Raw genomic sequence first — 16,868 nt, forward strand, 5'->3', positions numbered from 1 at the left:
TGGCCGAAGCAGCATATGAGATTTTCTCAAAATCATCCTCATCTAAAACTTGATAAATGAGGAAAAGAGTCTTCTTGTCTCTCTTTCTTAAATCTCTCATACTGTCTTTTTCAATTGAAGATAGCGTCGAGTCATAATACGACTCAATGTAACCTTTTTCTATAACCTCCCAAACATCATGAGCTCCAAGAAGCGCCTTCATCTTGATACCCCAATTATCATAATTACTCACCTTTAGTACTAGAACTTGAAAGGGAGTGATACCTCCATTAGTCATAGCTCTGATACTACTTTGTTAGGAAAAAAAAATAGAGTTATAGAAGAAAAATGTACTCTATGTGGAAGAGTAGGATAAAACAAAAGAACTCAACTTACTTTTCTTCATTAGAAAATATACATATTTATATGTTTATTGGATAACTACTAATCTCAAATACATTAAATTTAATTTTTTTCTTTATTCTATCTCCACCAAATACTTATTCTTATTAAGGTTGGCACCTCATCAAATTCTATCCCATCACAAACTCTCATTTAGAAGTTACACCTCATCATTTTTCATAAACTCTTACCTTTTTCAACAATTTTTATCTCTATTAATAAAAATAAAATTTAATTTTCAAACTAGTAAATACTTATTTTTATCAAAATTGACACCTCATCAAATGGTATACTATCACAACCTCACATTTAAAAGTTACACCTCATCATTCTTGGTAAACTCTCACCTTTTTCAATAATTTTTTTCTCTATTAATAAAGATAAAATTTAATTTCCAAACTAGTCTGGTTGCTTACCAAACTTGCACACCAAGTCAAATCTGCTCTATAAATTCGGCCTCCTTCACACTTCCTCCTCACTGGGGTTGTTGTTCGTCACTGCTACGTAAGCGTCACTCATGGCGGCGGTGGATTCCAAGTGCTGTCACGTACTTCTACTTCCCTACCCGGCCCAGGGCCACGTTAACCCCATGCTCCAGTTCGCCAAGCGCTTCGCCGCCCACGGCCTCACCGCTACCCTCGCCGCCACCCGCTTCATCCTCGCCAACGCCAGCCCCACCACAGGCTCCGTCCGCCTCGCCGCCATCTCCGACGGTTGTGACCGCGCAGGCTTCGCCGAGGCCGATTCTATTCCTTCCTACCTGAACTCGCTCGAGCGCTTCGGCTCCGCCACTCTCGACGACCTGCTCCACTCCGAGGCGGAGGCCGGGCGCCCCGTCGGGCTCCTCGTGTTCGACGCCTTTCTGCCGTGGGCCGGCGAGGTCGGGAGGCGGAATAGCGTCGCCACCGCTGCCTTGTTCACGCAGTGCTCCGCCGTAGACCTCATTTACTACCACGTCAAGGCAGGGCTGGTACAGCAGCCGGTGCGGGAGGCGTTGGAGCTGCCGGGGCTGCCCAGGCTGCAGCCGAAGGACCTGCCGTCGTTCCTGTCGGAACAGTTCTGTGTCTACCCGGCGTTCATGGAGATGGCGTTCAACCAGTTCAAGGACCTGGAGAAGGTTGACGAAGTCCTCATCAATACCTTCTATGAACTGGAACCTCAGGTGACTATCCCCTAGTCGTTTATTTTGGATTGTCATCAGTGTTTTGCCCAAAAAAAAACAAAAGAAATACAATCGAAATCAACGTCGAGTGTAGATGCGACTTGCCTCCCTCATGATTAGGTGAGAACGCCAATCAGGCCAACTCCATCGACTGATGAAACAGGACACCGCTCACTTCATGGAGGATCTTTTCACAACGACTATTTGCTACAGTTTGCACTTTAGAAAATGAGTTGATTTTGTTAATTTTGAGCAGGAAACAGACTACTTGAGGGAAGTGTGTGGAGCCAAAGCCATTGGTCCAACGATACCCTCCGTCTACCTTGACAACCGGCTCCCTTTCGATTCGCAATACGGCTTCCACCTCTTCGATCTGGAAGAGGCGACGTGCATGCATTGGCTCGACGCCAGATCACCAGCCTCGACCATATACGTCTCCTTTGGCAGCATAGCGGTGTTCGGACCCCAGCAGATGTCCGAGCTCGCCTACGGCCTAGCAGACACCGGCAAGCATTTCCTGTGGGTCGTCAGGACGCCGGAACTCGAAAAGCTTCCTCGAGGGTTCGCGGAGGAGTACTGCCCGGGCAAGGGCCTGATAGTGACGTGGAGCCCCCAGTTAGAGGTGCTAGCTCACAAGGCCGTCGGCTGTTTCTTGACGCACTGCGGCTGGAACTCGACGGTGGAAGGGCTGAGCCTTGGAGTGCCGATGGTGGCGATGCCGCAGTGGACGGACCAGCCGACGGCTGCCAAATACGTGGAGGATGTATGGGGAGTCGGGGTCAGGGTGAAGGAGGATGACGAGGGGATGGTGAGGAGGGAGGAGATCGTGAGGTGTGTGAGGGAAGTGACGGAGGGCGGCCGGAGCAGTGAGATAAGGAGGAACGCGGCGAGGTGGCGCGAGCTGGCTAAGGCTGCTGCAGGGGAGAACGGCAGCTCTGATAAGAATATTATGGAACTTATTGCTAAGTATTGCTCTTAAATATTTGTATATAGTTCCCAAATGATGAATAATAGCATGGGTCTCTTCAGGACGATTTAGTGGTTAGCGTATGAGGTGTTACTATCATAAAGTCTGAGGTTCAAATCTTGACAAAGTCAGGGTAATGTCTCCCTTATGTGCTAGTCATTATTCAAAAGGTTAGTAATCGTCCGTGATTTACCTCCTCCGTGTTGGCCTTAGGACGGGTTGGCGGGGGCGCTGACGGCGAGCGTATTCGTTTTTTGCCACCATGAATAATAACCTGGGTGTCTCCTCGGAGCGGTGTGGTGCGGCGCGATGGTTAAAATATGGGATATTATGATATGAGATTTTTTAGTCAAAATTCAACGTGTTCAAGCAAGCCCTCCCCTATGTCTTGACCATTTGTACTAATGGCTAGTCATGCATGATTTACCTCCTCCGTGTTGGTCTAAGGATAGGTTAATGGGGGCGCTGGGGTGAACGAATCGCCTTTTTGCCACATGAATAATAGTCAGGACAAGTGAATCGTCATTTTGCCACATGAATAATAGCCGAGGAATTTTTGTGAAATTGAGTCAGTCATCTCAGGATAAAAATTGACAACTAAAAAAAATTTATGGGCATAGTTAGTATTTATATGGGTAGTTGTTCTAATCGATCTTAGGATCAATTCTCAACAAGTGAAAATATTTCGTTGGATACCTGACTTTTCACATCCAAAGAGGCAAAAGGTAGTTGTGCTTGGATAAAATGTTCCATGTGATTTATCTACTTGTATATAGTCAGGAGGTCGATGATAGTGGATCATCTGGAATGAGCATTATCACCTTTTGCTCCAATGAACAAGAGCACCAATTTATATAAAATTTCCTCTTCCATCCTCATTTTATTAGTTCACTCTCTAGCAATCTGATTGAACCTCCCTCTGATTCCCCTCCTTGATGTCGAGCAACCCCATCTTGGGGACTGAGAACATGGCATTGTTGTTACGTAGCCGTTCACTACGTGTCGCGTTTGTGGGTCGTTGAACATCATTTGGTCATACCCCAACAAGCCCATGTAGCCTTGCAACGCCCAAAAGTAGGCACGGTCGAACATGTTGTGGGTGCAGTTGAATGCACCTCCATGTCATTGTCGGCAGCCTATGCTCGGTGATGCACCTCCACGTCATTGTCGACAGCCTATGCCCGGTGATGTGGTGAATAATGGAGGTCTCCACGTGGCAGCATGAAGGCAGAAGTCAATGTTGGACCGAGACGCAAGCGAGAGGGAGGGTGAATCACGTGGTTTTTAAAAACTTCTTCTTTTAGTTTTGAAATCAAAGTACATGCAGCGGAAGCAAAAATAAAAATAGAAAATAAAAGACATGGTTTGATTTTACTTGGTTCAGAGCCTTCAGCGACTCCTAGTCCAAGACCTAGGTCTCACGGATCTATCGATAGATAATTCACTAAAAACCTTTTCGTAAGAGAGGATCGAGTACAAAAAGAATCAGAAGAGTGTAACAAACTACACTTCCCGTTTAACTTAATTAAGTACATAAATTAACACTTTGTTACCAAACCCTTTCTGTAGACAGTCGGCTCGAGCTAGGTGTTTAGACGACTTCTCAGTGGCAGTCGGGCGTAGCAAAGTCATAGTAGGTTAGCAGTAGGAAGTCGAAGTAATCCGAATGCCAATTGGATGCTTAGAAGTTTGTATGAGAGATGATCTTGAATGCTTGGTCGAGATACCCTTTTATGGAGGATGGAAGGCGCCTTCCATAGCCTTGAAGGTGCCTTCCATCGACTAAAGTTTATCCCGCTTTTGCTACTCCTTATCATCGATGAGATTTGAATTTTATCCATTGGAAGTTGTCTTCCATGAATAGAACTGAAGGCATCTTCCATGAATAGTACTGAAGACACCTTCCAATGCTTGAAGGCGCCTCAGGTACTATTCACCTGAGGCCTTTTTGATCCTTTTACCCTACAAGTTAGGTTAGTCGAACACGACAATATATAACCTGTAAAACAAGGTTAGCACAATAAAAATATGATTAATTTATGACTTAGACCCTATCCTCTATAGCATGATCTAGTCAATGTCTCAATTTAGGTTTCCGAAATTGATCTAAATTGGACCGACGCCTACTGTTCCTTCAATCAGGATGCATCCTCACTTAGCCACTCTCCTCCAGTGACTTACCTTTACTTATCTGCCAAACATCTGGTCCTCCAGATATGTTTGGACTTTCTCTGGTCTTGCTTAGTATATGACTAAGCTGATCTACTAAGACTTTCCTGAAATACTGAGTTAGCACAATAGATAAAATAGTAAAGTAAAACAGTATTAACAGATTTTAGGATTCATTGGTCCGGTCGATCATGCATGGTTAACCGAAAACCAGTCGGTCGCATATAATCTAGGGTTACCTCCCTGTAGGGTTGCCCAACTTCACTCACTAGGACTTCCACCATCTATCTTCACTCACCAGGATTTTCACTACCTAACTTCACTCACTAGGCCCCGATTTCACTCACCAAGACTTCCCTTTACCTAACCTCCAGTTAGAACTAGTCACTCAGTAGACTTCTCACCTGCCTATCCTTTGATTAGGACTTACCCTTGCTAGTCATTTAGGCCTGATTAGACTTCTCTCTTCCAGACATCAAGTCCTGTTTGGATCAACTCTTGGTCAAACTGACTAGACTTAGGTACATTGGCAAGCATTGAAACCTTAGAGGTCGATTGTACCAACAGTCAAACCTTGAGTCAAAAGTCAAGTAGAGTGGTACGTACGTTAAGGGGAGCAAAAAGTCAACCTTAGTCAAGGTGACACACCTGACTCCCTAAGCTCATCCACCTAACTTCATCAGCCCAGTCATCCAACTTCCTTTGGCTCAGCCACCCGACTTCATCAGCCCGGTCACTCGACTTCTTCATCCCGGTCACCCGACTTCTCCAACTCTCGACTTCTCTAGGCGGGACTTGCTTCCTCCATGGCTCATTAAACCATTCTCTCTCAGAGAACGCGGGCAAGTCTCGAAAAACTTGGACAACATAGTTGTTCTATTTCGGATGGCACAGACAACATAGTCGTTGATCTCAGAAAACATGGGTAACATAGTCGTTTCTCCCGTATGACGTGGGAAATGTAAGTGTTCATCTTGGAATATATGGAGAACATGAGGACACAACTACATCTCTATAGAAGGTTGCATGCCCTCGTGGGTGTAGGTATGCACACACAACCATCTAGACTCTTTTAGTGATCCATCACTTTCATTTTCTCCTAGATCTTATGCTAACTTGAGCATCAGAGTGGTGTCACCAAGTTCAACTTAGGTACCCATTCTAACCACTTTGTTGAGTGTCTATAGGATCTTTGTGCAACTCCCTCGCCCTTGTGTCACCCGCAACCTTCTCCGTGACAACTATTCTTTTTTGACTCATCTTATCATAGTCTTAGACAAGAACACCCAGGATAGCGACTTGGCGAATGAGGAGTCTAACTTGTGGTCCACGTCATTGACGGTGTCGAAGTTGCTCAGCCGCTTCTTGAAGTTGTCGCATCGGGAGACACCCAACATGTGAACCCCTAAAAGTAGAGTTGTCAGATAGATCAACCCATCATCTTAGCAGGTTGAAAATCTCCAACTCAAGATGGGTTGGGGATCGGAACGAGATCGGAACAGGATCCTACACAGAATTGATTTGGAATTAGGATTGGATCAATCGAGATCAAATTATAAAATCATACGATCCTATCAAAAACCCTTAAAATTTTATGATATATATATATATATATATATAGTACATTATCACATATACAAATTTAAATTAACTAGTAATTTAACTATTATTCTCGCATAGTAGCACTTAATAATATTTATATTTTCATATCATAAAATAAAAGAATATAAAATTTTTATTAGCACAATAATAATAATAATCACATTCAACTTCAAGAATGTTCCCCTAGTTTATAAGATGATCCAATTTAAAGGCCAACCAAACAGCTAATGTACCAGAAGTTATTGAATCCTTTATATGAATACGAACAACAACAATAATCTTCTAAAGATTCCTTGATTTTGTAGAATACTATACAATAGACATCTAAAAATTCATCATTTTGGAGAAAAAAAATTATAGAATATTATTGATAAAAAAACTAATTTAAAAATAATTAAATAGATGTTTAAATAATCTCAAAATTTTAATCCTAAATTTGTAAAAGATGAAAAAAAGATCATAAAAAAGACAAAATCTTCTAGTTTTCGAAAAGGCTTTAAATGATATTTTTTTAGGTTTAAAATTGGGCGGTTAAAGGTACAACTTGAAATTAATTATAGATATCTGAATGAATTTTGATTCGATATATTATATGTCTCATGGTTCAATTCAAGTCAAAAGTTATATTTTTTTCAAAACTTCCACCAATCCTACCCGATTCTGTTATGATCATATCAATGTTGTTCTAATCCTATTGTAATAATCGATCTACATGATTCAGGATCGATTTGTGCTTCCGAATCTTAGGATCGTACAATTATATGATCAAGGATCATGATTGTACAAACTATGGGCAGGCCAACCCACGATCCCAACCAAAAAATAAAATAATATATAGAAAAGATTAAAAAATCTAAGTTTTGGCTATGGATTAGGTAGAAAAACTCACGAGCTCATTAAAATTTTCACTTTAGTTTTAAGTTTTAGTAATTTTACCTTAACCCGGGGGCCAACCAAAACCCGACACGAACCGACCCATGCAGGTCGTGGGCCTAAGTGGGTCAGCCTTCCTAGACCTACCTTTAAATGAGTTGATAAAATTTTAATCTAATACACTTAAATTATTTGGCGAGACAGGCCACTCCGATGTACCCAACTCAAATTGACGACTCTACCGATAAGAAAACATAAAACAAAATTCATTTACTACTTTTTTAAAAATAAAAAATAAAATCCAGTAAACAAATTAAGGCATGACAAAGCTACTAGCTCATGAGCCTTAAATCCATGCTGCTAGAATTGTTGGATAATCCGAAGTTAGAGGGGGGTGAATAGCTCGTTTCGCTTTAATGATAATCTTTTGCAATAGAAAAAACTCGAAGCAAACCTCCCAATGCTAACACAAGAATCTACTTGGTATCAACCTCAAGATGAGGTAACTAATCCAAGGATCTGATCCTCTCTCACACATCCATTACCAAAACACTCCTTCTCGGAGATACTCCGGAGGAGGAGAAACCTCGTACAAGTTCTCAATACAATAAGAAGAAAATGAGAAGCTAAACAAATGAAATCTTATAAGATTTACAATAATGAAACCCTAGCTTGCTCTCTTCTTATTTGGAAATACCTCTTGATGCTTGGAAATGTAATAGTACTTTGCTCCAAGAATCTTCAAGAACCGGCGGTGAGAATCGGAGAAGATAATGTATAGAGCCGTGTAAACAGTGTCCGCCAAAAACCCTTTTTAGGGCTCTTCGGGTGTCTTAAGCGATTAAGAATCTCCTTAATTGCTTACCATATCAGCAACTTGTATAACGGCTATTTTTTTAAAGCTTAATTGATTACCCTAATCGATTACGCATGCCTAATCGACAAGCCTGATCGATTAGGAATGCTTCTATTTACGCGAGAATGGCCCGTAAGTGATTAAGCAAACCTTGCTTAATCGCTTACCAAAGCCTCTAGGCATTCACAAATTCTTGGCTTAAGCGATTACCCTAATAGCTTAAGCCAAGCTAAAACTCACTGTGAACTTGCGTAAATGAGCTTAAGCGATTACTCTAATCACTTAAGCTATGGTAATCGATTAGCCTAATCGATTACCAAGTCCTAACTTTCAAAACTAAGTCTAAGATTCGTTTACCAAACATCTGATCAACTATGACCTGTTGAGACTCCTCTTTGCTTAGCAACCGATCAACCTTGACCTGCTAGGATTTTTCACCAAGTGTCTGGTCAATCCTTTGACCCACTTGGACTTTTCTCCTTGTGCTAAATGTCCGGTCAATATTGACCCACTTAGACTTATCTCCTCGTGCCAAGTGTCCAGTCAACCTTGACCCACTTGAACTTCCAATCACCTGGTATTCGATCAACCTTGACCCACCTGGATTTTCAACTGTCTAGCTTCACTCACCAGGACTTCCTCACTGCCTAGCTTCACTCAATAGGGTTTTTCACCTAGCTTCAATGACCAGAATTTTCCATCTGCCTAACTTCACTCACTAGGACTTTCACCTGGCTTCACTCACCAGGATTTTCTAATTGCTTGGCTTCACTCACCAAGAATTCCTCACTGCCTAGCTTCACTCACTAAGGTTTTTCACACCAAGTGTCCGGTCAATACTAACTCACATGGATTTTCTTCTTCTGCCAACCTTTCCATTGGCCTTACCCTTGCCTAACCTCCAGTTAGGACTTTTTAGTCAAGTATCCAATCAACCTTGACCTGCTTGACTCTTCCCTACATCAAACTGGTCAACCTTGACCAATCTCCCCAAATGGACAATTGCACCTACAATTTTCATATATTGTCAAACATCAAAACTCAAACATCAAGGCTCAAACTTGAGCCAACTCAAGTTTAGTCAAGCTGGTCAACCTTGACCTAGGGAAATTGGACCAACAATCTCTTCCTTTTTGATGTTTGGCAATACGTTTAAGTTAAGCTAATCTTATAGCCTCAACTTCTTCTTCATGCCAAAACATGAATGAAATTTTTTTCCATTCTCCCCCTTAACATAAGGGTTTCACAGTCTCCCCCTGTGAATATGGAGAATTCTTCCTTCTGCATCTTGGAGATAATATGAACCCGATGCAAGTTTTTCTACTACCTTGTAGGGTCCTTCCCATTATGGTGCTAATTTGTTAACATCCCCAGCAGGCTTGACACGCTTCCATACTAGATCCCCCACTTGGAAGAATCTCGGGATGACTCTTTTGTTATAATTTTGTCTCATTCGTTGTCAGTATGATATAAGACGAGTTGTAGCTTTATCTTGAATTTCTTCTATCAGATCTAGCTCCATAAGCCGTTTACCTTCATTGTCATCGTCATATAATTGTCTTCTGTCGGATTCTACTCCCACCTCGATAGGAATTACAGCTTCTCCTCCATAAACTAGTTGGAAGGGAGTAATCCCTGTAGCTTCTCGGGGTGTAGTGTGATATGCCCAAAGAACACTGGGAAATTCATCTACCCAGCTGCCTCTGACATGATCCAGTTTGGTTTTTAGACTCTTATAATCTCTCTGTTAGTTACTTCTGCTTGACCGTTACACTGTGGATACGCCACAGAGGTGAATGCTTGAATAATACCGTAGCTTTTACACCAATCTAAGATTCTATCTCCTTGAAACTGCCTTCTATTATTAGAGACTAACTTATGGGGAATACCGAATCTGCAAACAATATTTTTCCACAAGAATTTAATAACCGCATATTCAGTAATCCGAGCAAGTGGTTCTGCTTCTACCCATTTAGAGAAATAGTCTACTGCTACTAATAAAAATCTTTTCTGTGCGGTTGCCATAGGAAATGGACCAACTATATCCATGCCCATTTTATCAAAGGGGCAGGAAACTATGGAAGTTCTTAATAATTACATAGGATGATGTGGAATATTCTGATGTTTCTATCAAGAAATGCAAGTTTTTACAAATTTGGCAGCATCTTCATGTAAACTAGGCTAGAAATATCCTGCTAATAAAATTCTACGAGCTAAGGATCTTCCTCCTATATGACTACCACATGAGCCCTGATGAACCTCTTGCAAGATAAATTGTATATCTTCTGTTCCAATACATTTAAGCAAAGGTCTAGATAAAGCCCTTTTATATAACTGTTCCCCTATCATAGTGTATTGGGAAACTCTCTTCTTAAATATTCTTGCTTGTTCTACATCAATCGGAAGAATGCCCTGCTGTAAATATAATATGATTTATGCTCTCCAATCACCTTGTATCTCTATTTCAGCCTGTCTCTCAATACAAGATACTAATAATGTCTGCTCAACTAGTCGATCTAAGCTCCATGGTGTTATGGTAGAAGTCAATTTAGCTAATTCATCCGTTACCTGATTTTCAGATCGAGGAATTTTTTGTATATTTACTTCTTGAAACTGAGCCTTCAATTTATCAAATGTCTCAGCATATAACCTGAGTCTATCATTATTGATTTCGAAGTTACCTGATAATTGTTGGGTTGTTAACTGAGAGTCAGAATAAATATAAACCCGGGATTCCCTCACATGTCGAGCGGCCTGTAATCCTGCTATCAATGCTTCATATTCTGCTTCATTATTAGTGGCCCTATAATTCAGCCTAACAGAAAGTTGAAGCTTATCTTCCCTTGGAGATATAAGGAGAATACCAATTCCACTACCTTGTTTGGTTGAGGATCCATCCACATAGACTTTCCAAGTACTCTCTTCTTCAGGACCTTGAACTTCTATGATGAAATCTGCTAGAGCTTGTGCTTTGATGGTCGAACGAAGTTGGTATTGTATGTCATACTCACTAAGTTCGGTCACCCATTTGATCAACCGACCAGATGCCTCTGGGTTAAGCAACACCCACCCGAGAGTACTATTGGTCAATACAATAATTGCATGTGCTAAAAAATATGGGCGTAACCTCCGAGCAGTTAATACTAATGCATAGGCCAACTTTTCGAGTGTAGTATATCTACACTCGGCTCCTTTTAATAAATGGCTAGAAAAATATATAGGTTGTTGCTCTTTCCTTTCCTGTTTAACTAACACGGAGCCTACAACATTTTCATTGGCTGACAAATATACCCATAGGGTTTCTCCTACTACAGGCTTAACCAACACGGGAAGGGTAGATAAGTAATCTTTTAATTCCTGGAAGGCTTTGTCACATTCTTCATCCCATTGAAATTTGTTGGCCTTCCGGAGTATTTTGAAGAAATGGAAGCTTCAATCGGCTGATCTTGAAATAAATCTGGACAAGGCTGTGATCCGGCCAGTGAGTCTTTGAGCTTCCCTCATATTGCGTGGTGGCTCCATGTTTTGAAGTGCTTTGACTTTGCTCGGGTTGGCCTCTATTCCCCGTTCGAACACCATATAGCCCAGGAACTTTCCACCTTTTGCTCCAAACAGACATTTTCCCGGGTTCAACTTGAGACCATACTGCCTCAATGTTCCGCAAGTTTCTTCTATATCCCTGCAAAGATCAGTAGCTTGAAGAGACTTAATTAAAATATCATCGACATATACTTCCATATTCCTTCCAATCTATTTCTGGAAGACCTTATTCATAAGTCTTTGATAAGTTGCTCTTGCATTTTTTAATCCGAAAGGCATAACATTATAACAATAAGTACTTTCAGATGTCACAAAACTGACATTTTCTTGATCCTCCTTAGCAAGAGGAACCTGATGATAGCCTTGATAAGCGTCCAACATAGAAATATATTCACACCCGACCGTGGAATTTACTAATTGATCGATTCGGGGCAGGGGATAATAATCTTTTGGGAAGGCCTTGTTAAGATCTCGGAAATCAATACATACCCTCCATTTATTTCCTGGTTTAGAGACCAGGACGACATTAGCTAACCAGCTAGGGAATTGTACTTCCCTGATGTAATCGGCCTCCATCAGTTTAGCAACTTCTTCTTTAATGATTTGATTCTGCTCCGCACTGAAATTCCTTTTTCTTTGTATAACAGGCCGAGCGTCTGGGAAGACATGTAAAGAATGTTCCATTACTGAAGGAGAAAAGTCCGTGACTTCCTTGGTCATCCAAGCAAAGACATCATTATTTTTCTTCAAGCATTGAACTAGCTCTATTTTCAGCGTAGGATTAATATCGGTCGCGACATAAGTGATGGCTTTAGACCGGTCGATCTGTATCTGGACTTCTTCCTTCTTCTCATAAACCAGGACAGGTGACTTCTCTTGAATGACATTGACCTCCATTCTCTGCATTTTTCGGGCGGCACTAGCTTCAGTTCTGACAATCTCTAGATAACATTTACGAGTCGTCTTCTGATCACCATGTACTTCCCCGACCTGGTCATCAACAGGAAATTTAATTTTCTAGAAATGACTGCCCTAAACTCATTCAAGGTCGGTCGATCCAATATCACATTATAGGCGGACGGGGCATCCACCACCATGAAATGAGATCTCCTTGTTCTCATTAAAGGCTCTTCTCCCAAATATATGACCAACTTTATTTGACCGAGTGGTTGTACCTCATTACCAGTGAATCCGTACAGAGGAGTTACCATCTGTTGAAGTTCACTTGGGTCAATCTGTAGTTGATCAAAAGCTTTTTTGAAAATAATATTTACCGAAGTACCAGTGTATATAAAGGTACGAGAAATAGTGTAATTGGCTATTACAGCCTTAATTATTAACGCATCGTTATGGGGCATTTCTATCCGTTCAAGATCTCTGGGCCCGAAATTGATTTCCGGCCCTGCTACCCTTTCCATGCTGCATCCCACAGCATGGATTTCAAGTCTTCTAGCATGTGCCTTCCTGGGCCTGTTGGAGTCTCCATCAGTGGGCCTGCCCGCGATCATATTAATACTACCTCGAGCAGCATTGCTTCTGTTTTCTTCTTGTCGGGCTGTCGTGGTCTCAGGCTGATTTTTCTCAGGCACCTGATTTATACCAACCGAGTTTGGTAATACACCTTGTTGAGGTTCTACCGGACGATATTATATCTTGAGTGGACTTTGCTGCCTGGAATATGGCTGTTGATAGTAATTTCACCTTTGATAACGATCCCTATTTGCTTTCTTATTTTTAAAACAAAACAGTCTTCTGTATGATGATTGTTGGTCTTGTGATAAGTGCATCATCTTCTTGGTGCTTCTTGTTGCATCTCCACATGTTGTACGGCTTGTGGACGATACTCTGTATGACGATGGGGTGGAGGGATTACTCGAGGCCCCCTGGGTGGATGAACAGGAGCAGAAGCTTTCTCCTTAACAGGAGCAGGAGAAGAGGTAGTATCTTCTTTTCTGTGTGCAGCCTGAGCTTCTTCAACATTAATGAATTCAGTAGCACGTTCAATTAATGAGTCAAAATTGGCAGGAGGATTTCTCACCAGATCTTTAAAGAAATCATTATCATTCAAACCTTGAGAAAAAGCACTTACTAATATCTCAGTAGTAGCATTGGATACATCAATAGCTACCTGATTGAATCTCTTGATATAGGCTCTGATGACCTCTTTAGGTCCTTGTTTAATTGAGAATAAGCTCCAGGGAGTTTTATGATACCTCTTGTTGCTAGAAAAATGATGCAAGAAAACCTTCTTGAAATCCTTAAACTTTCAGATAGAATTTTCAGACAATCTTTTAAACCAGCATTGAGCAGCTCCTCCAAGTGTTGTAAGGAACATCCGACATTTTACTCCATCAGAAAATTACTGTAATAATGCTACGTTCTCAAATTTTAATAAATGATCCTCTAGATCTGTGGTTCTAGTATACTCGTCGATTTGAAGATTTTGATATCATTTAGAAAGCGGATCATCCATTACACCTTGAGAAAATGGAGAAATAATTCTTTCTGGTGAGCTATCACTAGCCACCATTATTTTAGCTTTGCGCTTCTCCTTGTCCGGTGCCTCGCCAGAGGATTCTTGAAATATAGGTCTCCGTCCTCCCTGTTCGAAAGGAGCATGAAGAAAAGCTCGACGACGCCTCGTTGGGGAAGCCATGGCCGGAGTAATATACACACGATCTTCCTCTTCCAACTCTTTTTCCTTTCAATGATCAGTAGTTGAGACTGTCGGATTATGAGCTACTGGCAGAGTAGCTCCAGTATGAGCTTGTTGTTGTTGTAAAGCCTTCTGCACATGAGTGTTAATGAGGAAATCCAGATCCTCATGACTAATAGTGAGTAGGTTCGATTTTCCAACGTCTTCCATCTTGCAATCTCAGATTCAGGTAGATTTCCCACAGATTGCGTCAAATTTGATCCTGTCTAAGAAGCTTGACAAAATGGAAAGCTGGGGAGAGAACTTACTCTTGATGAAGAAGAACACCTGAGAATTCCGATTCGAGAAAACCAAAGCGGATCTAGAAGAAGGAAATCATCAAACACCCTCCTTGTATAAAGACCCAAGGAAGAAAGAAAGGATCCACTGAAGAACACCGAGATCTGGAACTTCCAAGACTCCCTGCGCATAAGAGACCAACCAACACTATCGTAAGTAACCTAAGACCGGGCGTGGGAATCCCTGGCTAGGCCCTCCGACGCTCAAGTCAGTGATCTCTCTTGGTGTGGAAAAGAGGAAGGAGATGAACAGTGGCTCAAATTAGGGTTTGTAATAAATGGTTATGAGTGTGGTGAGCGTGAGCGTGAGCGTGAGCATGAGCATACCTGGCCAACGGAGAGGATTCTGTTGGTGCGGGAAGCATCTAACGATCGAACCTGAGTTTTGATAATGGCAAAGGATTCAAAGTTAAGTGGTTTTGTGATCTGACATCTCTGTTGAGTGTTTCAGGAAAGTCCTAACTGCGGTTAGGCAGGTGAAAACCCTAAGGGGTGGTAACCCTAGATCCTAGGGGGTGGTAACCCTAGGTGGAGAAAAGTCCTAGCTGCGGTTAGGCAAAAGGAAAAACCCTAGGGGGTGGTAACCCTAGGTCATAGGAGGTGGTAACCCTATGCGGAAAGTCTTGGCAGGTCGATGGCTTCAGGCAAAAGTCCTAGGGGGTGGTAACCCTATGTGGAAAGTCCTGGTGTCGCGAACCAGGTGAAAGACTGGACTAGCCGGGAAGCGGATGTCCAGCAGAAAGTCCGGAAGCGTCGAGTGTCGAGCAAAAAGTCGATCCGGAGGATCGCACCGGCAACAGGTAAATCTCCCGAGTGGAGTAGGTGAGGACGTGTTCCCGTAGAGGGAACAGTCGTGTCGACCTAGGGTTTCCGGTGGAAACCCGAAGTCGATTCGAATGCTGTCAAAACTTTCATTATTATCATTCATTATATTTCTGCTAACTTTGTTTTGCAGGTATGTGTTTGGGACTAACACATTTTGCAGAACAAAGGAGCAAGTTACAACTTGGATGAACAGGAGGCCCCCCATGGAGCTTGAGGCGCCTCGGTGCGAACCAGAAAAGCCAGAGGTTGGAGGCGCCTTAGATGAAGTTCAAGGCGCCTTGGGTCGAAGGTTGAAGGCGCCTTGGGTAGGCTGAAGGCGCCTTGAACTGGATGAAGTTCAACCAAGTCTGTGCTGATCTCCGCGGGTGACTCGGCCTGTTTAAGGCGCCTTGAAGGGCTTCAAGGCGCCTTGAACACCCTTTATAAGGGGTCTCGAGCAGCAGCACCAGTACAACAAATACCAAGTAATCTCTCGTCAACGTGCTGCTCCAGAAAACATTCCGAAGTGTTGCTACAAGTGCCCGACGACCCGAAGCTTCAGATTTAGCATTTCTTGTTGTCGGTATAATACTTATAGCCTTTAATTGTACTCATAATTGTAATCATTTAACGAGCTTATAGTTGTTGTCCACGGAAAGCGATCAAGGATCGCGGGCCTTCGAGTAGGAGTCGCCTTAGGCTCCAAACGAAGTAAAATCTCTCGTGTCTCTCTGTGTGTATTTGTTCTTTCTTCCGCTGCGTGTTTTTAAACTCTGATAGTTCTTTGATTTAACAGAACGATTTAGCCACGAGTGTTATTCACCCCCCCCCCCTCTAGCACGTCTCGATCCAACAGATTTCCCTTTTTATACCACTTCATATAACCTCCGTAGTCATGCAGTGGACCCCGGTTTGTTAGAGTTTATCATGAAATGGCATAAGCCATGTACTTACCGAGAATAACTTTTAAGGAATCTTTTTTGTACTCCAGATGTACCTTTTTTGTCGCCTAGTGCCTGTAGAAGAGTCTAGAAACATTCTCCCCGCCAAATTAGCAAACCTATTATACAATCACATATTACAGATATCTTCATTAAGCTATTTATAAATATTCTTGAAATATTTGTTCTCGCCCTATCTTATAAGCTATATGAATGTATATTTATTGTTCATACTTACTTACCCTGTCTTTTGTTGGAATGTATACTGAAAGCCTAAGCTTTGTAAACATTTATTATGAATAAAGAATCACATTTGGTCTAATTATCTACATTTGTTTGTAGTTGTTCATTTAATTTATATTGTAGATAACATAGTATGTGGTGTCACATACAGAAGATGATGTTATCAGTACCTTATAAATTATAAACAGTAGCTCACGACCAAAATGGAAAAGGAACAAACCATTAGAAGGTCGTAGTGTAATTAGATATTAGTTTATCTTGACTATATAATTACACTAGTACACTCAGAGTGTATTTAGTAGGACCATTTGAGGTCGTTTCTTTTATACTGACTTT

General features: G+C 41.8%; 1 protein-coding gene across 1 annotated transcript; it reads left to right on the forward strand.

Moving 5' to 3' along the window:
- Positions 1 to 864: 864 nt before the first annotated feature.
- On the forward strand, positions 865 to 2,551 carry LOC122054196 (crocetin glucosyltransferase 2-like). The gene is made up of 2 exons (XM_042616004.1): positions 865 to 1,543; positions 1,800 to 2,551. Exons 1-2 carry the CDS (start codon positions 899 to 901, stop codon positions 2,520 to 2,522), a joined length of 1,368 nt encoding a protein of 455 aa, XP_042471938.1. The 5' UTR covers positions 865 to 898; the 3' UTR covers positions 2,523 to 2,551.
- The last annotated feature ends 14,317 nt before the right edge of the window (positions 2,552 to 16,868 follow it).

This window comes from Zingiber officinale, chromosome 3A (genome assembly GCF_018446385.1).
Source record: "Zingiber officinale cultivar Zhangliang chromosome 3A, Zo_v1.1, whole genome shotgun sequence".
NCBI lineage: Eukaryota > Viridiplantae > Streptophyta > Magnoliopsida > Zingiberales > Zingiberaceae > Zingiber > Zingiber officinale.

Excerpts from the sequence above, each read along its gene's own strand:
- LOC122054196 (XM_042616004.1), top strand. The coding sequence starts at position 899 with ATGGCGGCGGTGGATTCCAAGTGCTGTCACGTACTTCTACTTCCCTAC. Across the intron at positions 1,544-1,799 it reads TCTATGAACTGGAACCTCAG|GAAACAGACTACTTGAGGGA; the intron begins GTGACTATCCCC and ends AATTTTGAGCAG.